Source organism: Patella vulgata, chromosome 3 (assembly GCF_932274485.2).
Source record: "Patella vulgata chromosome 3, xgPatVulg1.2, whole genome shotgun sequence".
NCBI classification, from domain to species: Eukaryota; Metazoa; Mollusca; class Gastropoda; family Patellidae; genus Patella; species Patella vulgata.
Genome location: NC_065881.2, coordinates 65,730,695 through 65,755,452, shown reverse-complemented (window position 1 = coordinate 65,755,452; position 24,758 = coordinate 65,730,695). Strand labels below are relative to the sequence as shown.

The 24,758-nt window shown below is 31.8% G+C and overlaps 1 protein-coding gene across 9 annotated transcripts; it reads right to left on the bottom strand.

Moving 5' to 3' along the window:
- Window positions 1–251: 251 nt before the first annotated feature.
- On the bottom strand, window positions 252–24,335 carry LOC126816517 (LHFPL tetraspan subfamily member 2a protein). Of its 9 annotated transcripts, none has more exons than XM_050543134.2 (4): window positions 24,287–24,335; window positions 5,455–5,945; window positions 4,791–4,904; window positions 252–3,648 (listed from the first exon to the last, which is right to left on the bottom strand). In XM_050543134.2, the coding sequence occupies exons 2-4, from the start codon at window positions 5,897–5,899 to the stop codon at window positions 3,506–3,508; spliced, it is 702 nt and encodes a 233-aa protein (XP_050399091.1). In that variant the 5' UTR covers window positions 5,900–5,945; window positions 24,287–24,335; the 3' UTR covers window positions 252–3,505. The 9 variants fall into 9 exon arrangements, with proteins under 9 accessions (XP_050399091.1, XP_050399090.1, XP_050399085.1 ...); XM_050543133.2 differs by lacking the exon at window positions 24,287–24,335 and adding an exon at window positions 24,176–24,196; XM_050543128.2 differs by lacking the exon at window positions 24,287–24,335 and adding an exon at window positions 21,235–21,409.
- Window positions 24,336–24,758: the final 423 nt, after the last annotated feature.

Below are 24,758 nucleotides of genomic sequence, written 5' to 3'. Positions count from 1 at the left end.
GTTCTTATACCCAAGGTGAGCAACAAAGCCACAGAAAAAAGTTGGGGTGATATATTCTGTTAACCAGTAGCAATACTCACTGGTTAGACAATTGAGTCTCTATATGTTACCAATGTAGACTCTACAATTCTTGTGTTATTGCTCTTGTCAAAAATTTCATTTCCACTCGATAACTTCTATTTTCGACAGGGAGAACATATGGTTTGGTTTATTTGCAACATTTTGCTTCTTAAAATCTCCACACATTATCATTAACAAGGTAAGAAGCTTTAATATAAAACATAGCTATAGAATAATTTACATAACACTAAATACATACCTAACAGAATCTTACAAAAATACACTTTCATAGTTAGAACGACATGTTGGCCTATACCCCAATTTTCTTTTTGTTTGTACCTCCCACATCAATATTAATGATTTTGAGAAACTACATTATACTTGTAAGTTATGAAAATAAACTTTCCATTTAGCACTCAAGTTTTCAAGGAAAGTGACATAATTAAACATGCAGGGCCTGGATGCCTTTGAAACTTAAGATCTAATATTAATTAACAATATCAATTTTTCCGAGCTATTTCTCATTGAATGTTTTTACTACAATATCATAGACAAATTTCAAAATATTTCTAAAAACTGTATAATTACAATGCAATTTTTAAATTAAATAGAAGAGCTATTGTTATGTATGTATAAAGAAATGATGCAAAAACAAATCTCAAATGATCAGAATTTGTAAGTTAATGGTAGCTATCATAGAAAAATAAATCCTAGTATGTACTTCATTTGAAGTATAGTTATGGTATATTTGCAGAGTTAATTTTACTAATGGTATTTTCATAATATTATTAATAATCAAACAATTCATTTTATACATAGAATACAATAACTGTATTATCCAATCAAGGATCCACACGGACATATTATTATATTCAACTGTTGACTAATTCACAGAAATAACAACAGCCTTATGAAAATGTTGTTTATCTTTACAAGTTATCAATATCATACTGTAAAATGGATTCATGAAACATCAATTATATCAATAAAAGATCAATATTGTTATCCTGCAAAACAAGAAATTAATGCACAATGAAATGTATTGGACTTGAAGGTGAGCAACAGAAATGTCTGATAATTACACAGATGTTATCTTATCAACAACATTGATTAACATAGCAACAAAGTGATCATTTACGGTTGGTTTATTGTTTTGTTATCTTTGATGACAATGCTGATTTCCACACGTAAAATGAATGAATTATTGCATGTTAAGGGTAACAGCTATAAAAATTATGTAAATTCATTGAAAATATATTGTCATTTTTCACGGTCCCACAAAAGTAAATACTCTCAAGAAATAGTGTGATGTTTAACAAAATGTATATATATTATTTTAAGGTAGGCCTACTATTAATTAATGTTAAATCTAAATCATTTATAGTTTGATGTGAAATGAATGTATGGAAATGTAAAATGAAACTTAATGAATTCTTGTAACCTGATGGTTTTCGTGAATAAATACATGTATATTAATATAACTCCTGCAACTACAGTACAACTGCATTGCTGATTCTCTCTTGATTATTAGATAAACATGCCCAGAACATGAAGCATGTGCCCATACTTCATTTTTTTACAGAATAAAAATGTTTATTAGAAAGTAATGCGGCTGGTGGAAGTTCTAACTTAACACACTAATATCTTGCTTGCCTTAATTTCTGGTTTAAATGCATACTTGGAGGGTTGGACAAATTTGACTAAACATTAAATACAACTAATCTAATGCCTTGTTTAATTATTGTATATAATATTAAAATGTAAGTAACATCCATATTTTAACTGTCACAAATGGGCCAGCTCTCGGACGCATAGTTTTCGCTTCTATGCATTCTATACACTGGACACAATCCTATGGAATACAGTTGTGTAGTGTGTTAAAAAGCTATATTTAGTCTTTATCTAGTAATGATAATGGGACATCATATATACATATAACAGTACTTAGTTGATGACCACCAATTAGCAACATCCTGTGTGGTGTGTATTTCAAGTTCAATTACTAAATGCCATTGAAATAATTTTCAGAGTAAGCCTCTCTTATCTTCCAATCACCTAACTTATGGAATGAGAACATTTCCAGAATATCTGATTTGTGATCTTGACCCATCCACGTGGAAAATACAAAATTTATGTTATGTACAGTAAGGATTTACTTCTGAAAACATTAACAGCATATTGTTTTGCAAAACTACATTAAACTTCATGCAGTAACATCATCACATTGCAAGGAGGTACCATAAATATATAATTATCATAAAGGGAGGTAAATCTGTCAACCTTAAGGAAGACATGACTTGATTCAAGGCACTATATATAAACATAGTAAAGAACAAATTTAATTAAAAGATTATATCATTAATAATAAATAAATTACAAACTACATTTATACATCTAAAATATCAGTACCAAGTATATACAATTCTTAACTGATTATAAATTACAATGGAATTTAATTATTTTGATCTTTATTACATCAATGACATCAGATAGCAAACCTAACCTATTCAGTTATACATATAGTTTCTATATAGAGGTTAGTAAGTACAGATACAGTGCAACTGGTACTTGGCTGGTCATATTACATCACCTTATATATATATTACAATAATTTGTATATTGATAAGTAATCTGAACTGGTCAAAAGCAATTAACTGCAGTTCACTTAAATAACTCTTACATTTCTCTATTTGAAAACTTTATTTTCATTCGAAGTCAGATCAGCACTTTAAAATGCATTTCTTCTAATCATATCTCTGCACACTGATCAGCAGTCAATATTCGCTAGGCAGCGACAATCACTGATAAGGATGACATTGATGCGACTTAATGAGCCACAAATATTAACTTTTTTCCTCCGACAAATTAAATTCTAAAACATTTTTTTATGTATTAGAAAAATAAATAAAGATGTTTGACGTATTTGTAGGTAAAAATTATTTCCTATTTAGTGTAAATGGGTATTAAAATAAGTAAAATGCTCGATTCCACCCGAACCAGTAAGGTCTTATGTAAACAATGCACGCGCCATTGAGCCAATGATTGACGCCGCATGATGTGTCATCACCTGTTGAAGGTAGTCATCTTTTACAGAGATATTAGAAGACTTTCGTAATCCTCTGTGAAACAGATTGATATCTCTGTTGTAGACTGATGATGAGAAATTAAGAGACGTGTGAATCTGTGAAATGACTTCTCTTACATTACACTCAACACCAATTTCAGAAAAGTAAAGCACTCATAGATAATATACATCAGAAGAAACAATGACTCTTTGGTAGTAATCACTTTAAATTAAATATCATTGTTTCTATGAGATTTTTGATCAGTTTCAAAAATATGTAACAGCTGTTGATGTTTAACTAGTCATGGGGATGTATCATAATGATATATTCATTCTCTTTTATCTTATGTGATAATTGATGTTAGATCAATCCATTCTTTTTTAGATAACACAAATGAGATTTTTTCCCTCCAGAACTTCTTCTTCAACCTTTCTAGATGAGGTGGATAGATCAGCTTTTATTGATAACATAGAACAGCCAAATGCCATGAGTGTTCCAAACACACACACATAGAAAGACCAACCTGAAACAATCAATTTAAAATCAGGTAATGGTACATGTTTAGTTTTTCACTTTTAACATTTAGAGTCATCATGTAATATTGGTTTCAATTGTTACAATTTATATAAGTATTATATACATTCCTACAGATAGTCAAGACTAGTCAAGACTTTTTCTAAGCTCCCCTAGTAATATTTGTTGGGTTTTTTTTGTTTGTTTATTTTTTTGGGAGGGGGGGGGGGGGTAGGTGGGGATGAAGCTCGGATATGTAAATGTTCATGCTACTGTGTCCCTATGGGAACCTCCCCTTATTGGCAATAAAGAAACTACAGGACTTCATCAACAACATATTTACAAATATCAAAGTATGCATCCGTTGTAGAAACAGGCATTCAACTTGATTCAGGGGGATATGTTCAGTAGCTATTTCAACATCAAAAAAACAACATGCTGTAAATAATCAAATACACCCACCCCACCCCACCCCTCCTTCTAAAAAAAACCCACAGCATCTTCATCAATATGAAGTGAAGGAGTACTTTACATGCACCATGATGTATTTATGTGTGTATTAATCATTTAAGTAGGAGGAAGTTTGAATCTGCTGAGCACTTCCACATACTGAAAGCCACTTGGTGAAAATAACTACACATAGTTTCATAGTTCTCAAATAAAACATTATCAGATATACTTATATCAAACTTTGGAATGTACAAGCATGACTGACCTGCCAATAGGCAAACTATCCCCAAAATGGAAATTTTGACTTTACAGAAATCCAATCCAATCTATTAATAAAGCCCCTAGTAATTATTTTGAATACTAGGGGATCCATAATTCAAAATGTGCCTAACAAGATATTGTTTGCTTCAAGAATTATACACCTGACAAATTATCATATTTTTCTAGAAAAATATTAGATACTTTGGTAGATACAGCTATCCATACAGTATTTTTGTTTCTGATGGATTAGATGTTTCATACATGTATGTATATATATTTGTTGAAATGATTCAGCGATTTTCTTAATTTTGACTAGTCTTCAAATTGTTTAAATTGTATCATTTTACCAAAAATCGCCTAGCAGCAGAGATTTTCAAGCTCAGAACAAAAACACAGTTTTCTCAAATCTTTTTGACAGAAGCCAAAAAAACTAATATTTACCTATAGAACATCTGTCGATATAAAATGGAGAAGCCTTATCACCACACAATAGATTTAAACGACGTGCTCCCCAACCAGCTGGATAGAGAAATAATCCTAATATATTCATCAATCCTGGAATATAATATAAATATATTTTCAATATTTTATTATTAATAGAAAGAAAAGAATCAAATTTAAATGAATTGTAAAACATATATAGATAAGTGAATTCTGGTATTAAATTATTAGTTTTCTTACAAAAAGCTTACAAATTATCACAGCAAGTGTTCAATAGACAATTAAATCCTAATATGGTTCCAAAATATGGATATCTATCTTCGTTTTGGGTGGGACATTTCTATTCAAAATAATCTTCTGATTTTTCAACAAAACCATGCGAAAGAAGGGGCCTTTTTAATAAAACTTCAATTAACTGTAACATAAAATCAAAGTTGATGGAATCCTGGTTAAACTTACAATAAATTTTAAGGTAGTTCAGATTTTGTTAATAAATTTCGGACATTCAAGTGAAATATTTGCTATCTCTTTACATCAGAGCTTCGACTATATTATGCTGGGCTCTAGAAACTCATGTGATTAGAGTGCAGATCAACAGGCATTTGCTAGAACTAACAACCAGATGGCTTCCTTATTGAATCTTTAAACTCTTGTAAATACTCACCTGCAATACTTTGTATTAATCCAGAAACAGTGAAAATGCTTTTACCACAAATACTGCGAAAACACATACTCAATAGTGATGTAATACATGTAAATAATAAAAATATAATAGCGACACTGAAGAAAAACAGGCATGCTTTCCAGGCATGTGGGAAAAAATCATCTTCCATATCAAAACCAGTGACAAATGTTGCACAATTTTCACGTTTGTATACTTCCTGGAAACGATGGAGTCTTGTACACCTGTTGAATATTCCAACTGTAGGATTAAAGTGTTCATTGGAGTCGTCACTTGTCGTGTTTTCCCATTGTGAATTTAACCCGAATTTGCGAGAAGGTCCAATAAGCCATTGTGGAGACATTACACTGATAACTACAACCATCAGAGTTGCTATGGAAGATAGGGTCCATAACAACGACCAACATGTAATGATAAAATAACACATGATGCTGACAATAGTCGTCACTGTCCTTTACTTCTCAACTTCAGATCTGCAAACGAAAAAAAAATGGTAATTTAACATTCATAAAATACAACAAATGGCAATTCTTTCCAGGCTGATGATAATTTTGTTCATTGCATGCCAGTTTACTTTGAACAAAAGCACCAGAACTCCACAGCTGGAGTAAGAGTGAGACGTTTAACCAAATGACTAAAGTCTGAAGATGATGTACGTGATATGAGGATGAATACAAACACAGCAATAATTATACACATTATATTGATTCCATCTTCCTAACTTAGATTGATTAATAGTCCTACAAACAGCAGAGATAGTATTTCGGGTCTATAACTCTCCAGATTGAATAAATCTATATCTATTAGGCATGATAACATTTGAACCTGCGGTTAAAGTCTGCCAACATATCCTTATCCACCATTAGCTGCTAAATAAGGAGATGAAATGCAATAAATACAAACTTGTGGAATAACAGAATATTGATTGCGGCTAGTAATTTGACAGAACTGAACGGCAGTTAAGGTACTCAAGTGGTTTACCCCAATCATAGTACAATAAAATAGATAGCCTATTATTACATTTCAATAGGTTTTCATTAGATTCATATTCGAATTATATATTCTATGTATAATGCATGAAGAAATCACTCTTTATTCACTAATATATAAAATGTGCCAGGTTTTGTTGGACCAATACTATTGCACAATTTAATGCCTTCTAATTGCCACAAAAAGCCATGTGTATGACTCGTAATAAATTTTAAAATGTCTATATTGAAAGATTTGTCTAAGAGTAATTTGCATACATTCTTGTCTAAAAGCAATCCCAATGAAACTATGATCAAAGCAGGACAAATAGGAAATTATTATTCAGATCTCCATATCACTAACCTTAAAGAGACATTATGAGAGATTAGATAAAGAGCTGACAGTTCTTGCTATAATAGTTAAAAGAAATAGATAACATAAAGAGTATATGCTAAAAATTTCAGTCAAATCGCTCCACTGTGAACTGAGATATTATCGAATGAATTTTAGGCCTATTCTCAATCATCATTACTAAAGTCGGTAAGATAAAAAACAAAGTCTCTATTATCCATTTTGATGTTAAATCATCCATTTCAATCCAGTAAATATCGCAGGCTAGGGATGGCATCAGGAGTTGATTATGGTCTGGATAAGTTAATTAATAATTTAGATAACATTTCAGGCCTAAAGACCTGCAATAGGTAGATTTAGCTCTTGTATTATGTACATGTATGTCTAAAATTCTTTGTATGCCAAAAAAAACATCCAGAAATACCAGAAATAATATTAAGCAAAATAACAATTTATATTTGTAAACAAATAACCTACATATAAATAAACAATTGATGATTAATAATTTAAAACAATTATTCACTGATGCCCTGTTACACCACTCCTAGTATTATGACTAAACATGGCAGCAACAATAAAAGAACAAATAAATTCACAAAACAATAGTGAATATGAACTTCATGGAGAGGGGGTCAGCCATTACTCATCATTCAGTGTATCAAATTTTATCCATTTCCCCACAACAGATGAAAGTAGTATAATTCATACATAGTTGACTGACTATTCAAACAATTTTGACATATCCAATTTTGTGGGAATTATCACTTGTGTATGATAGCATCAAATAAAACAATAAATTATAGACAAAACTGGAAAACTGCAAGACAAAACAGAACAAAAAGCTCCGAACTATTCTGATTGTTGGATAGTTAATGTCAGAAGTTTGGGATTTTTTAAAGTTACAATCCAAATCCTTCACATATATATCAAAAATATATATATAACATTATGAAATATAGATTTACACTTGTCTAAGACACATAAAGATGATTGTGTGAAATCAATAGAAACCAATGTAAACTTTAAATGGCCATAACCATATAATTAGTTACAATTGATCTGAATAGTTTTTCAACCAGAACCTTTTTAATAAAATTCAATGTCTTGATTAAAATTTCAAAGTCCTAAAAAATGTCTATGCTAATATTTTGTAGAAGTATATCGACAATCCCCTTCCTCTGCTTTATTTACTTAAAGTAACTGATACACTATCAGGGACTAGAAATAAAATATCAGTTTAACCTAGCCTTTCACTGATTATTTACCCTCAGGCCCACCTACCAGTCCACTAATCCAACATACTGGCTACAGAGCACATACAATAAAGGTTAGACCTATTGTATATTCAACACACGATTTAAGCCAATTAAATACCGTGTAGAAATATTGTATTCCTATTACTGTGTTATGTCAATATTACTCAAGACACACTCGACTCTTGTTACAATTATTATACGGTCACTTGAGAGTTCAATATATACCAGTCTGTAAAATTATGCTAAAACTATTAAAACTGGCTCCCTGACTCTTCTCATCAGTCTAATCGGACTTGGTTAAAATTTATATTGAATACAAATAATTATACGCCCAGACATTCAGGAAGGGTGTATACTATAACATAATTCACTTATTATTATGAATAATTACATCACTCATTGTGCAATTATATTCAATTACCAGAATATTAATTAAATCAACTTATCAGGATTAGTTTATTATTATTAAACTTGAACTGTTATTATTTTCTATGTCAATTAAGAATATTTATTTAATACCGCCTTGGTTATAGAATGCAAGGAAGATCCCTTTGCTATGACAGGAAAGTCTTTGGTTCTTACAAACAGTACCTTTTATAATAATCAACACATTTCTAATCAGATGGTGAACAGACTGGGTCCAGGTAAAACCCCTCTAGTGTCTTGAGAAAAATCATGTTATTTTTCTTGTTCTGGTATATTATACTTTTTATAAATTTTTTACAAAAACTGCATTTTCATTCAGTTGACATTATTAAATGATCATTAACTCATCAATCTAGTTACAAATCACAGAAGATAACTTACACTGATTGCTCTTTCAAATCTTTATATCAACAACAACAAAAAATTGAGTTAAAGAATGCAGATTTATAGGTTAAAAGTAAAAGATTTAAAACTAAAAAAAATGTCTATCCTAAAACAGAAGGCATTTTTTTTTCAGCAAAAAAAAAAAAATCTAAAATGAAAGTAATGCTTTTGATCAAAGAAGTGCTGATGAAACCCCCCAAAATGTGAAAAAAAGTTAACCATCCACGATAACTAACATGTATGAACATCAAAGAAAATACCGATGATATCCAACAGTAAATACTACAACTTTTACAGCTAGATTCCTGGAGATTTAAAGAAATTTTGTTGAACCACTCACCAAGATACACACTACTGATAGCTTTGGTAGTAAATGACAACTAGATGAAATAGTGTGTGTGCTCACTCACTGTATGTACCAATATAAGTTTGACTCATCATGATAGACAAAAGTAACTTAATTACTAACAGTACATTTACTGTATGGTTAAACTACATTTACCATATGGTTAAACCTGTCTCACTTTTTAAAATTATCCTATCTGCTTATTTCAATTTTATTTCTTAAATAAGCCATTTAGGGTAATTTGAGATTTTTAATTAAGCCTACTGTACATAGAGCAAGGTGTGATCCTAGTCTTGAAAAAAAAAACAACACACAAATACTTTCACAGAGTTTGACTCTTCAGAATTCTTTTTCAGCTTGTTGGCAGTCGAACAGTTTTGGCTTTGAACAACAAATGCTTTCAGTCCTCAAAATGCTCACACAAGGCAATTTTTTTTTTTTAACAAGAGACGAAAATGTCCTATAAATATAATGCCGATGTCAAATTTTGCTAAATACAAATCTTAAGCTATACGTTCATTATTTGCAGTATGGCTGTACAGTTATACCTCAAAGGCATGACATGAAATTTTGCAGCTCAAAATACCACTCTTAAAGAAAAAATAACACAAAACAATTTTTTCAATTAAAATACCAAAGAACATACCTTGTTTTTTCTTCCCAAGAGAAATTTACGTTTTGTTTCGTGACACCAGTACACCCACCTTATGTTTTCTTGTCCGTTATTTTACTTCTGTCAGTTTCCTTTTCTCCCAAGTTTATTTTGGCTAGTAGCGTAGGATTTGTCTAAGGGTTTACTTAAAGTTTACTTTACTTTCATCAATTACATTTTTTTCTTTTGAGTAGGATCTGGTATCTCTTGTATGATTAAGTCTTATTTTAACTGATATAACATGCCATCACATACATACTGACTGTTTATTTTGGCAGGACTCACTGCAGGCTCCGTACTTTCATGATACAGGTCAATATTTTCATTCATTTGGAAATACTTTTAGTTTTTTAAAAATAACTAACATAAGGTTCATTACTATTTTCTAATTGAGGTGAGTAGAAAAAAGTTTGAGTTGCAGCTGAAAATTTAACAACTTTTCAAAATTCATTTAATTAGATTTTTTGTTTTTGTATAATTGTACAGGTGTTCTATTTTATTTATATTCTTTATCTGTCAAGACTATTCCTATCATTGTTTTTGGCTTTATTTTATCTTATTTCACCTGTAGGATAATACACTGAAGATATTTCTAGATAAAGATCCACTTACCAATCTTTTACTCTTCATTTTTTACTGTTACTTATTTTTTTATATTTTATATTTTACACTTTAGTCTATAAATTGCCCGCAGTATATTAGCAAAATAACAAATTGCTGACCACATTTTTCAAATATCCAATCATTTTTATACCTAGTACATGAATGTATATATACCTATGCTATAATTAATTATTCAGGCATACAATTAGTACAAGAATGTACCAATATATAAATAATATGGTATAATCTGTTAACTTTCCAGGAATTATCAAATCATCAGTGAAGTAATTAAGGTCAGTCATTTGGGCCGCAGGTCAAGTATATATTTTTGATTGTAGGTTACTATATATAGATCTACATAGTAAGATTTCACTGATTAATAATTATTATTAAAATACATGTAAATTGAGACATAGTAATTGAAATAAAGTATGATTTGAACAATTCACATGAATTTTTTAATTCTTTCCTACTAGTCTTGAAAGACGATTTTACTTACCAGTATCCATAAATAGTGTATCCACTCTTAAAATCCACAACCTAACACATACACTACATGCAGCTTTGTCAAAGTGAGTGTGTGTATTTTCTGAGACAAGCCCTGAATCAGTCAACTAAATGTCCAGTCACAGTCCATTGTAAATCAATCAGTCTCTAAACAGAATATATAAACAAAGACAGCCTTTAACAGTCAGCTTTGATAAACAGACTGTTAGTAGACCACACCTTATGTCTCATTTTGATAAGTTTCCTTGTGTCATTATCACCCACAAATGTTGTAAGGCACTATAGTAATTAATTAATAGATTAACTAATTACATTAACAGGTTTGATGATGTTCTGAACAGTAGTTTAACCAAAATCACTTTTCATTATTTACACATCTTCTTTACAGCAGAAAATATAACTTATGTTTTTCCCAAATTTCTATATTCAAGATACCAACATTTATCATTTTAATATGCCAATCAACTTTTATAGATTTGATTACAACAGCCACACCCACTGCCCTTAAATCCACACCTGGTGCAAAGACATAATTTATGTTGTTAATAATTTGCAATGTCTATGTTGTTCACAAGTTTGTTTTGGGTTTTGTTTGTATGTGATGCAGTCCTCTCGCACTTACCATTAAAGGCTTTTATAAACAAAGTATGGTGATTTAATCATTCCAGATAACAAAATGTTGAGTAACAAATATCATTCACAGCCCAAATATTATATTCATTTACAACTATGTAACTAAACATATCATATTATTGTTACCAAATGCTCAGTGGTTACACATTCTTGAATCTTTTATCTCAATTTATTTTTCAGAGGGTATCCTCATCATCTGAGAAGCTGACTGGACTATGGAGTGTAAACATATCCTAGATTTTAATTGGCATGACATCAGTCAATCATGTCATCTTTTAATGTTTTCACCAGGGTACTTAACTGTACTTAAATTTCTAGGTTCAGGTTGGATATATATCCTCCCTTAACATCTTAATCACCACCACCCCCTAGGGGGGTAAACTGATGAAGTCAATAAAGTTAGGAGTTAATATCAAGAAAAGGGGGAGGAGGTTGAAGACAACAGTCACATATAATCTGAGCTAATCTTGTATAATGGTTTCATTACCTTCTGCCCATCAACTGGTCGATTTCATTATGATTTTAACATCCAGACCCATGAGCTATGATAAGATAAATGAATCTGTCTGTTGCTGGACAGAAGAGAATAATTAGTGTAAATTAAATTAATTATAAGTAAAAGGAATGAGTTAATTAATAAAGGGAGTAAATATAACATGTTTATTTGATCTTGTGTATTGAACCTGTTTCAGGTTAACTGTCTTCTTAACTTTACATCGTTAACACCATATCAATTTTACGGTTCAATCTTTGAGGCTATTGCATGACTTAATCAGATTACTTACAATAATATATATTTAAACATCACCTTATTATCAACAAAATGTTTAACAAATGAAAGATATCAACAAATAAAAAGTTTAAAGATAGGTGACGAGGCAACAAAACATAGGCCCACAGTAGCTAAGTCGTCCGGGCAGTCAACAAGAGTAGTCGCATATTTTTCTTTTGTTGGTAATGAAACATTTATAATACACTAAAATCTGATTAAGTAATTATCAGAAAATCATTAGAATATGTTTGACTTCTAGTTCTGCTCCATGCTAACGTTTAGCATATGAAATATTTAATACCATGGTTTTAGCTGTTCAAGTTATCAAAATTCATTGAAAATCAATATATTTTTCGAAGTAATCAAGGGCCATAACTCTGGCAGTAATTATCGGAAATCCTTGAAAATATATAGGTTTCTTCGTCTCATGGCCTTAATGAACACTGTGTATAAATTTAACAGTGTGTATAAATTTAAAGTCAATCGGATATGAAAACATTTACACATCACTGAAATCTGATTATGAGTAACAACCCATTTGGTTTCTAGTTCTGCCCTATTCTAAGATTAAGCATACAAAACATTTAAATAATTGCCATAATCATTGGAAATCGTTGAGAATTGGTAGGCTTTTTCGTCTCATTACCTTAAATAATGTATAAATATAAAGTCAATCAGATATTAACTTTAGCCTCTAGGGTGTCCACAAGATATTTCAAAGTGATCAAGGGCCATAACTCTGACAGTAAATATTGGGTATCATTGAAAAGAAATAGGTGTCTTCGTCTCATGACCTTAAACATTGTGTATAATTTAAAGTCAAACGGATATTAACTTTAGCCCCTAGAGCGTCCACAAGATATTTCAAAGTGATCAAGGGCCATAACTCTGGCAGTAATTATTGGGAATCATTGAAAAGAAATAGATGTCTTCATCTCATGATTATTCTGCATGTCTTTTATGGAACAATCTGCCTTTTGATATAAAGATGTGTAAAAATGTTGAAAATTTTAAGATTAAACTGAAAAGTCATTTATTTAGCACACTGAAGGAACCATAATATTCAACTGATGACATACTTTTTATTTTTAACTTGCAACTGCATTCTATTTTATTTTGTGTGTAATTATAGTGTTCTTCCTATATTCTACTTGTATAATGTATATGTTTTGTAGTTTGGGAGTTTGGGAGTGACTTATCAAACTTCCCACTTTAAAGTGCTATTGCATTTCTAATGATTTTAGATTTATCCTGATATTACATGTATATATGTCTTTGTAGCTTAGGAGGGACCTATGGAAGATTAGTGTTTTTGCAAACTAAATACGTTGCCTCATTAAATAAAGTTTTTATTATTATTATTATTATTATTATTATATTAACTTTAGCCTCTAGAGCGTCCACAAGATTTTTCAAATTGATCAAGGGCCATAACTTTGGCAGTAATTATCAGACATCGTTGAAAATCAAAAGGCCTCTTTGTCTCATGACCTTAAACACTGTGTATAAACTTAAGTCAATCAGATTTTGACTTTAGCCTCTAGAGCGTCCGCAAGATATTTCAAAGTAATCAAGGGCTATAACTCTGGCAGTAATCATCGGAAATCCTTAAAAATCAATAGAGTTCTTTGTCTGATGACCTTAAACACTGTGTAGAAATCTAAAGTCAATCGGATATTAACTTCAGCCTCTAGAGCGTCCGGTAGGCCTCTTCGTCTCATGACCATAAACACTGTGTATAAATATAAAGTCAATCAGATATTTACTTTAACCTCTAGTGGATGGCCGTACAGACGGACCGAGGCGACAACAATATACGACCACATTTCAGTGTGGGCGTATAAAAACTACAATGAATACTGTTTTAAAGCATGATTCAACATATGAGATCAGCCAAATCACAAAGTCGAGGTGATATCAGGTTTTCAGGCTGTGGTCTTCAGTTTTGAAAAAAAAAAAAGGAAACATGAATGACCTGTGGAATAAATCCAAATCAAGCTTTGTAAAATTACCACTTTTACGTTAAAATATTTCTTGCTAATCTTTTAGATGCATTTGGTAACTGGATAGAGTAATGAACTAGAACACATACTTAATATTTCTTACTAGTACCAGTAATGAATATCTGAGGGATGCAACCTCAGCATTAGCCCCTTCAAAACAGCATGTCATGTTTTAGCAATAATAAAGGATTGGAATGGAACATCAGCCCATTATTTTGATATTATTGAGAAGGTGTGAAACAGATGGTAGATATCAAGTAATAATAACCATTAATACCTAATTAATGATGGTGAGAACACTACTTTCAACATTCTAACATATTTATTATTATAATAAAATCTGACTAAACTAACATAATTAAATAGACATTTGCACTTATTATTGGAAAAATTCCCGTAAAAAGGGAAACCTGGTCAATAAACACTGATACCCCTGCCTACATACGCTATTCATATTTAGAGGACAATGAATGCATGAACATATTTTAGTTTTTCAAAATCTACTGGTTTGAATCTCAGATATTCTATACATACTAATCGTAGAAATTGTAGAGATCAAATGCGACTAGTATTTAGATGGCCATATATAAGCCAGTTTGACAATAATGGCAGCATTTTAAGCCAGTTGAGAGTAGCATTCATATGTACGTTCAGCAAAACCAGCTTAAATGTTTACAATAGCCTCCACCACGGGTTATATTTGATTATCCTATATGAAACTTCAAATCTCTATAAAAGTGGGGGGTTGGATGGCCAGATGGTTAGCGCATGCGCGCTGTATCATAAGGTCTGTCACTGAGTCAACTTGTGTGGTTTCGAATAGTTTTGATTCCCCGATTGTACATGACAAGGAGTAGGGTCGCCTGTCCAACCTTGTTGGTTTTCTCTGGGTCCTCCGGTTTTCTCCCACTGCTAAACACCCCTACGCGCAAGTGAATTATTGAAATATAATTAAACCATGTGTTAGTCCTGAAATGACCTAGTTTGTGTCGCGTGGACGTTAAACCCCATCTCTCTCGCTCTCTCTCTAAAAAGTAATGAATTATGCTTAAACAGCAGACACACTAGGTGATTTTTCTGCCTGAATCATTCTGTCGAATTAGTCACTGCCAAATTTATTCGGCCAACTAAGTGGATACACTAAGCGAATTCTCTGCCCAATTTACCAGTCGATTACATCACCTTTCACATAACATGATTAAACATGGCAGCAACCAAGAAAAAGAATAGCTGCAGCGATAGGATTTTTAAAATTTTACACCGTATGCTTCGGCATAGAAAGAGGTTGGAGAATAGGAGTGACTTATCCCACCATTGAGTTCAGATGATTATGTTAACTTAATGATCCCCAGAGTATTTAAACCAGTTTAACCTAAGAGTATGAATGTCATTAAAGATTCTTCTATCAAAAGAAGTCTCTGAGATTAATAAATTGAAAGCTATTGCACCAGTATTTGGTCTAACCTGTTACTTGTATAGCAAACAGAATTTAAAAATGCATTGCACTAGTTGATGTTTGAAACACAGAATGTATCATCAAAATAAGTGTATAAATAGCCAGAAGGCTTCAACTTAAATTTAATCAATCAATGACAACATTGTAGGCCAGACCTGATTTCCCTTCATATCATGTCACAATCTGACATATAATATCAATATTAACATATTTGGAATCAATAATAAAATATGTCCACCTTGATTGCAAATTACAAAATATTAGACTGCATATAACAACTGCAACAAATCTCATGTTTTATGTAACAGAACAAATAAAATGTTTTAAAATGTACTAAATAACAAACCCAACCAAACTTTAGTTTAGTATCAAATACATTAATACAAATGCATCTATAAATCATGTGTATTTGATATGAACAAATGAAAATATAATATAAGGTCTTGGGGTAAGTTTATACCATCTATTAATTTAACTAAAAAAAACATTATTCAACATTTTATATTCTAAAACTAAATATGTAGGTTTATAAATGCTGTTCTGGTTCAATGTTTAATCAACTAAAGAATTTAGTTGTGAGGAAAAACATGTTACATTACATTATTGTTCTCGAGTCGGGAGACTCTGACAAATATTATCCTGTGAACAGACGTCATTAAATTAAAGACACAATTATTCATTTTATGAAAATCTTTAATCATAAAATTGATAAAATATTAAATTGAGTCAGGAAATGGCAGATGTTGCAGATATGCTTAAGTGTATAGCCAACATGACACCAACAACTGCCTTTGACGTAATTCTAACGGTAAAAATAAAATCTGTGGAAACCTCGAGATAAATTTGTTAAATATTTAGTTGACATAACTTCCTGAAAGTAATGTGATACACCCTGTTTGATATGAATGACATTTGTTGTAAAAGGTCAACATTTAAATTTGAAGAATAGACAAGTGTCTCTCGGGATAAATCTAATCAATTTTACAATAAACTCATTAAATATCAATCTTGTATATATTATATTTAATTTCACTTCATCCAAAAGTTCATGTGTATAAATAACTTGAATTTCAAGAAATACAAAGGTCAACTGAAAAACGGTATAAACTACACCAACTTTCCAAATATTTAAGAAGTGGAATTTAATTCCTCTGCAAAGAGTAAGCATCCCTTGTGCATGAAACCAAACCAAATTATTTTTATGAGATGACACTTTAATCCTGTTCATTTTCCCACTTATTCTTTTACAAAATTTGCTGCAGTTCTTATTGATAAACCAAAATAATTTTCTGTGAATTTGGAGCCAAGTTGTTTTAACTTTATCCTTTTTCCTCCTTCATATATGTTCAGAAAAAATAGGCAGTTTTTGTATTATTACACAGGAACAATAGTGTAGGCCTATGTATTCCCATTTTCTATAGTTAAAAGTTTATCATATGTTTAAAGGAAAGGAGGATGCCAACATTCTGACATGCAATATAGATTAGGTCCATCAAGATATCATATCGTATATCTCAACCTACACCTATCAATAATATACAGTTGAAGAGTGGACAGACAGACAAACAGGGATCATTCACTGTTAAACATAAATAAATCACTGGACTATCTGATCAGTTCAAGAGGCTTGGTGTATCATTGATAATATTCAGTAAATTATTTGACAGCTTGATATTTGAAATGTTTATCAAAATAGTACAAACTCTTCTTAGTTTACATGGTCTCCATTTCTGCCAGTCACATGGAAATAAGTGAACCTTTCACCCTGTGGAATATTGACTGATGGTAAATAGCTAGAGATTAGCCATAACATTCTTGGAACTAGTCAGATATCCACTAAACAACAATGTTGTATAGAAATAACCACTGGAGGCTAGTCCATGTGGTCAGACTGCTGATATGTTTAGATGTTGGCAGGCTTAGCTATCAACTAGTTTGTTATTATACACAATAAGTGCATTTATCTGCTGTCATGGCTAATGTGGATGTAAATAAAGATTTAATAGGAAACATTTGAACTGACCATAATAGATACACTGTCAGATGCTCTACTGGATACAAAATAAATACATAATCTTGCTATGCAACTTGAAGAGATATTTAATTCCAGAAAATGGAAATACTTAATTGGTATTAGATATAAACCCCGTTTACATCACAAATTTTAAGCGTGCCAGGCACGGTACAGTTAATTTTTTTGTAGTGTAAACGGGTCAAACATAAGCGTGCCGTACTGAGTACCGTGCCAATTTGGCCCACTAGAGTGAGGTGGTCTCGGCATGGTGCACGGATATTTCGGCCTAGAACGTTTCGGCCAACGGACATTTCGCCCAATTTTACAAATACAATTTATTATTTTTATGAGAAAATGTTTTTGAAAGCGAGTAGAGTAAGTTTTTAAAGCATTTGAAGGGAACACGACATCTAGAAATTTGCAGATTCTGTTGTTTGGTGCATCGCTATGGCACTCAGTATTTTTATGCAGTTGCATGTCATCCAGGGTTGTGTATTTTGTTCCATTAGTGTACATACTATTATAAAGAAAGACTCAGATACTTATAACTTTAATGTTTTGTTTTGTTAGAGGAGCATGGTTGTGACCCGTAAACTGTTATAACAGACTTTGATTACTCTATAGATCTTGCTCTTCATACAGTACAGATTCAGTACTATTTGTATCAAATTACTCAATAATCTTAGAGACCCCTTCAGTCACTCGGACTTGCAAACATGTACAAAGATGACGAGTTCAGACTTATTTTTAAAAAATACAATGTCACAGTAAAAATAACCAAAAAAAAAACCAACCAAAATAAATAAACAGCAAAGAAAAAATCGGTAGGAGAAACAAATAAATCTGGCCGAAACGTCTTCTTTCTAACAAAAAAAAAAAATAATTCCTAGTCCAAAATGTCCACTGGCACGGCTAAATTTTCGTAGTGTAAACGCTATCCGGTTTACTCTGTGCTATCCGGTCTGAGCACGGTTTCAGTACGGATTATACTAGACATGCGCCAAATGAACCTTGACCTTTTTTCTTGCGATATTTGACAGTTCTGTCATCAGTTCTGTCAAAATGATTGCTCAAACTAAATCAATCGCCATTTCTGTTTTCATCTGGTTAATTTGCATAAGGACTAAAATTATTTTTTCTGTGAAGAGTTCCACATTTGGCATGCCTGGCACAGTTCCTAGACCGGTTATTCTAGAGTAATGTAAAGGTCAATTTCTTGAAATTTATCGCGGCCTGGTACCGTGCCACAAACAGCACGCTTATTACGGCCAAGTCTAAACTGGGCTATAGAATTGAGGCACATACATATTTATTTTTGAATAGGTAATGGGAGCATTCACAAAACACTAAAGGCTGAGCAAGAGTAACAAACCATGTACGTGGTAATTATCAGATATAATTAGAATTTGATTGGCTACAAGTTTTTTTTAGTGCTAACATTTGACCATAATCAGATGATAACTTGAGTTGTTTAAGTTAATAGAAATCATTGAAAATCAACAGCCTTTTACAAATCAATCGGATGATCACTTTAGCCTTCGGAGCGTTCATATCATTTTTTAAAATTGATCAAGGATCATGGACAAGCTTCTAGGGGTAATGACCATAATAAATTTTTAAGCGCAAGCTTTATGAAGGAAAAAACTAAAAACACTTTCCAACTAGTTTAATAGAGACAGCTAGGCATACTCCATGCAGTGTGCTGTAAGGGAAATTTTGCCCAGACAGAGGCACTACAGCCTACTCTTATTTCGAATTCAAAATGTAAATGGTTTTTTTCAATGTGTACACAGGACTTTGGTTTTCATGCCATCCAAACGACTATACATTGTCCCTTCCCAGTCCCTCCATCCTGCATCACTGACAAGGGCGAAACATGCTGGCAAACCCTGACAAAATGTCTCGGCCAACAACAGGATCGATCAAGGGATCTCCAAGTTAGCGAGATACTGTGGCTTCCTTTATCTATTTAAACTTTAGATGCAGACAGACTGACTGACTCATTGTAGTAGTAGTAACTGAACAAGGTAAATGTAATAATCATGCAAGATTTCTACTTCTCCCACCACTACAAACTTTTATAGCCACCATTTTACAACTATATGATGTAATAGAATACAGTTAACTACCTTAAGAACCATCTGCCATATTCTACTAGACCATATTCTTATCTTATTATCAATAATGTAATAAACAGACAGCAAACAAAACTTCAATGTACTTGGTTTACAGTCACGAAATAGCTAATGGGCAAGGTAAACTAAAATAGACACGTATAAATAGAAAATAAAAACGACTTGAACAGATATTTTAGAAAATTGAAGCTTAGTGTGAGTAAACAGAATAAATTAAAATCTGCATGTTTTTGTTTTTTAGCTCAAATTTCTTAATTTATTCATTTAAAAAAACCTTCAATTCTGAGGTTTACAAAATGGAACCACTCATGATTTTGAGACTAACAAACAGTTATTTTTTCTTTGAATTTTGAGCAGACAGAAGACTGAATTACAATTGTCAAGGGTTCTTATACATGCCAATGTGTACATGGGTGGACCTGCAGTTTTTTTTGTCCCATCCAAACAACTAGGCAGAGCTTTCCTTGCATATAAAGAAAAGATTTCCTTGTCATCCTCGCTAGTGACACCCCTGGAAAGTGAGAAAAGGTGAATAAATGTAGCAGACACGAGTAAGTACAGAGTGACAACACCACACACAATTACACAAGACAAACCTACGGACAGGATACAATATACACAGTGACAGACACCTTGAACAACAAGTGCACAGATCAGATCAAGTGAATAACCAGGTTAAGACCGATGAATAAAATGTAATATATAATTGTTATACTTATAATAATATGTATAAAGCTAGTTAATATGCTTTTAACTTATATTTTATATATAATAACTAATTCATAATGCAGTAAACTATAATATATATTTTATATTCTCCATCACTACCACTATATTTCATATAAAATTTTATAATACATACATGTAACTACTGCTTGAAAAAATAAACAAAACATTTATCATATAATACGGTGTAATAATTATTTACAAACCAGTAAAACACAGTAATTGCACGTTTCAATTCTTAACTGATTGACATGTAATAAATGAAAAACAAAGTATCCAAATAATGATATCGTCTTTTGAAAATCTGTCAAGGAGATATTTTGAGCTTATTCGATCAATAATACACGCGTTTTAACCTAACAAGTGCCTGATTATAGGCAGCATGATTCAGAAGAACCATCACCATCACAAAAATTTGTTAATTCACAGCTGAATAAAGAATTCCACTTTTATAGACGATAACAAGCCTATCCTTTTAAAACATCTTTCTATTTTTTCTTTTATCTTGGGAATAAACAAATATCCTCACCTTTAAGTGTTGCCCCTTTCTCTTTGTATATAAATAAAACAAAACAAAGCCAACTGGTAGATTTACACCATCTACTGCCATCAGACATTGATTGAAGCCTTCGACCCTTCCACCTTTGACATTATGACCTATGAACTGTGTGGATGCGGGTGATTGATATAATCTGAGACGCGCGTGTCGACTTGGAAGCGAACATCGGTAATGGTTCAAGCTGCTGTGCCTATCTTCGAAACAAAAGACACCAGATGGCTCATTCAACAAATATTGGCTTACTCTCTTATTCAATTTTATCTTCAATGATATCATAACTCATTTATCAAAAGATATTAAAATAAAATATTGCAAATACGCGTTTAGTTGCCTTTAGGTACAAAAATATGAACTCACCACACATCATACGATGTGTGTAAGGAAGTGTAAAAGAATTGTCCCCGAGTTATGAAATGCAGAATCTTAAAAAGTTATTCTGTCAGATAAATGTAGATTTTGTAAATCGTCTTTAAAGGAGCTAAATAACTCTATATTGTTCATAGTATTCGCAATTTTAAACAAGAATTGGAATTTAATATTGGTCCATTTCAATCAATATTGGTGCTGTTAATTGTGCCATGAAAATATGGCATCCTAATATCCAATATTTAAAGTAGCTAAGTCTCTTAACTCAATATCATCCAAAATCTGTTAATTGTGCCATGAAAATATGGCATCCTAATATCCAATATTTAATGTAGCTGAGTCTCTTAACTCAATATCATCCAAAATCTTCAACATTGAAAACACGATTTATTTGTCAGTTTAAATCAACATTGATGTTGTGATCTTACTGGGAAAAGATGGCCTTCTGGTATCCAATATTTAAGACAAAATGATCATTTTACAATTGGTACACGAATCGTGTACTATAATGCATTTCAGTGCAATTTGTAATAAGGGACTTGAAAAACGAGGCTAGGCATATTCTACAAGTCATGTCAAACGGTGACACTATATTCTTATATGGAGAGCATGTCCAATAAATACTATCGGCGTAGACTGGAATAACCAGAAGCTAGAGATTGAAATTCGATTGAGAATACTGGCGTATGTCGGCAAACCTAATTGATTAGAAATTACAGTAAAAAAGAATCGATTGAATGTAACTCAATTTATTCATATTACATTATTGTATGCGTTGAGACCCATTTGTGTCCATTTCTAATTCCCAAATATATTTAGCGACTTAGGTCCTTTAAGACACAGTGAGCTTTTTAAAATCAGTACACGAGTCGTGTACTCTATGATTTCGGGCGCCATATGCAACGATAAACATTATCCTACAAGACAATGCGGAATGAATTAGAATGGCTGATTACCAAAAGACAAAATAATAATTAAAAAACATGTAGAATTGACTTCGTAGACGTAAAAGACTGTCCAATTTGGATTGTTCGTGTATTTCACGGAACATAATTGATTAGAAATGAATAAAAATCACTTTATATCAATTCATATTGCATTAATATGTGCTTTTAGACCCATTTTCATTTATTTTAAGGTTCAATAGAATAGAGCCATAGACCATTGAAACTAAAAGTCACAGATTTCACATGATCAGGTAAAAGTATGCAAATTAAAGGCTAAAATGTATATGTCAGTAACTAATAGAAGTTTCATAATATTTTTGAAAGATAGGTTGCCAGGCAACGAAACATACACCCACTACAGCAGCTATTCACTTGTAGGTAATGGGGGGCATTTACAAGACCATTTCATACAGATCAGATTATAAATTCCGTTTGAAGGTTCAAAAGGTTCTACAAACTGAAAGAAGGGCCTTAACTCTGGAATTAATGTACAGAAATTGTTAAAATTTGATAGGATCTTTTGTCTTACTAATTTAAATAATGTATATAAACTTCATACAGATCAGATGATAACTTTTGTTGTTAGAGCATTCACAAGGTTCATCAAAGTGAAACAAGGGCCATAACTCTAGAACTAATTAACATAAATTCAATAGGCTTCTTCATTTCAATAATTTAAATGATGCATATAAATTTCATACAGATCAGATAAGTTTTGTCGTTCGAATGGTCACAAGGTTCTGAAAAGTGAAACAAGGGCCATAACTCGAGACATAATTAACAGAAATTTCTGAAATTCAAAAGGCTTCTTCAAGAATCTTCATTTCACTAATTTAAATGATGCATATAAATTTCATACAATTTAGATGATAAATTTTGTGTTTCGAACCTTCACAAGGTTAAACAAAAGTGAAACAAGGACCATAATTCTAGACGTATTACACAGAAATAGGATTCTTCTTTTTAATTATTTAAATGACGCATATACATTTCATACAGATCAGCAGATAACTTTTGATAATACAGTGTTCACAGTGTTTGACAAAATGAAACAAGGGCCATAACACTAGACTTAATTAACGGAAATTGCTGAAATTCAATACGCTTCTTCGTTTCACTAATTTAAAGGATGCATATAAATTTTTGTTGTTAGAGCGTTCACAAAGACCAATAAAGTGAAACAAGGGTCATAAATCCAGAAGAAATGAACGGAAATTATTGAAATAAAATAGGCTTCTTCATCTCAATAATGTTAACAACATATAACAATTGCAAAACAATCAAATGATAAATGTAGTCTGTCGAGTGTTCACAAGAAAGTGTGGAGGACCGACGGACAGACGGGGGCGACAGCAATATACGACCACATTTCCATGTGAGCGTATAAAAACCAAAGCCATTGCTTCTTTAAGTCAGTGTTAAAAAAACACACATATAATATGCATTACAAGGAAGTAAGTTCCCCAAATCACACAGTCTCATGACTAAATTCAAATAATGAAAAATATAGGCTTCTACATTTGACCATATAACAATATTGTTTAAAATAGATATAAATAAATATTCATTATCCTAACAATTTTAGTCAAACTTCTCACCCTGTTCATTCAAGGACTACCATATCCCAGAAACTATCCCATCCCTCTAGGCATGACAGACATTTAATAGACATGAATGTATCATTTTGTAGAAAATCAAAAAATTATCACCAGACTACAGGCTTAATTTCCACTTTGATTAAAACTCTACCATGGTGCTTTTGTTTCTCTTTCATATTTTGTTATATTTTTACACCATAATTACTTTAGGATTTAACAACACTTTGAAGATGTTTTTCTTCAGGTGACCTTTATTGTAGCCAATCAAGAGACATAATTTTGAGCAGTAATTGATTTAACCAATCACAGTGGTTTAAGTAGACATCAAAGAGAAAATAGAACTGTTAAAGGAATATAGTTAGAACCTCGGCTAGTGTAAAACCAGAATGAAATAATGATCTACTTGTGATAATTGTGGTTTTGGGTAGATTTTGGTCATTTGTGCGAAAAATCAGATTCAGCATTTTTGTCAGTACAAAATAAGGCAACAGAGGGTCTAGCAAGGAACAGCATCTAGTCATTTGGATGGGACAAAAAACTGAGTTCCTATGTACACGTTGATGTGCTTGAAAAGAATCCCTGA

Excerpts from the sequence above, each read along its gene's own strand:
- LOC126816517 (XM_050543134.2), bottom strand. The coding sequence starts at position 5,899 with ATGTGTTATTTTATCATTACATGTTGGTCGTTGTTATGGACCCTATCT. Across the intron at positions 4,905-5,454 it reads ATTAATACAAAGTATTGCAG|GATTGATGAATATATTAGGA; the intron begins GTGAGTATTTAC and ends ATTATATTCCAG. Across the intron at positions 3,649-4,790 it reads TATCGACAGATGTTCTATAG|GTTGGTCTTTCTATGTGTGT; the intron begins GTAAATATTAGT and ends TGATTGTTTCAG.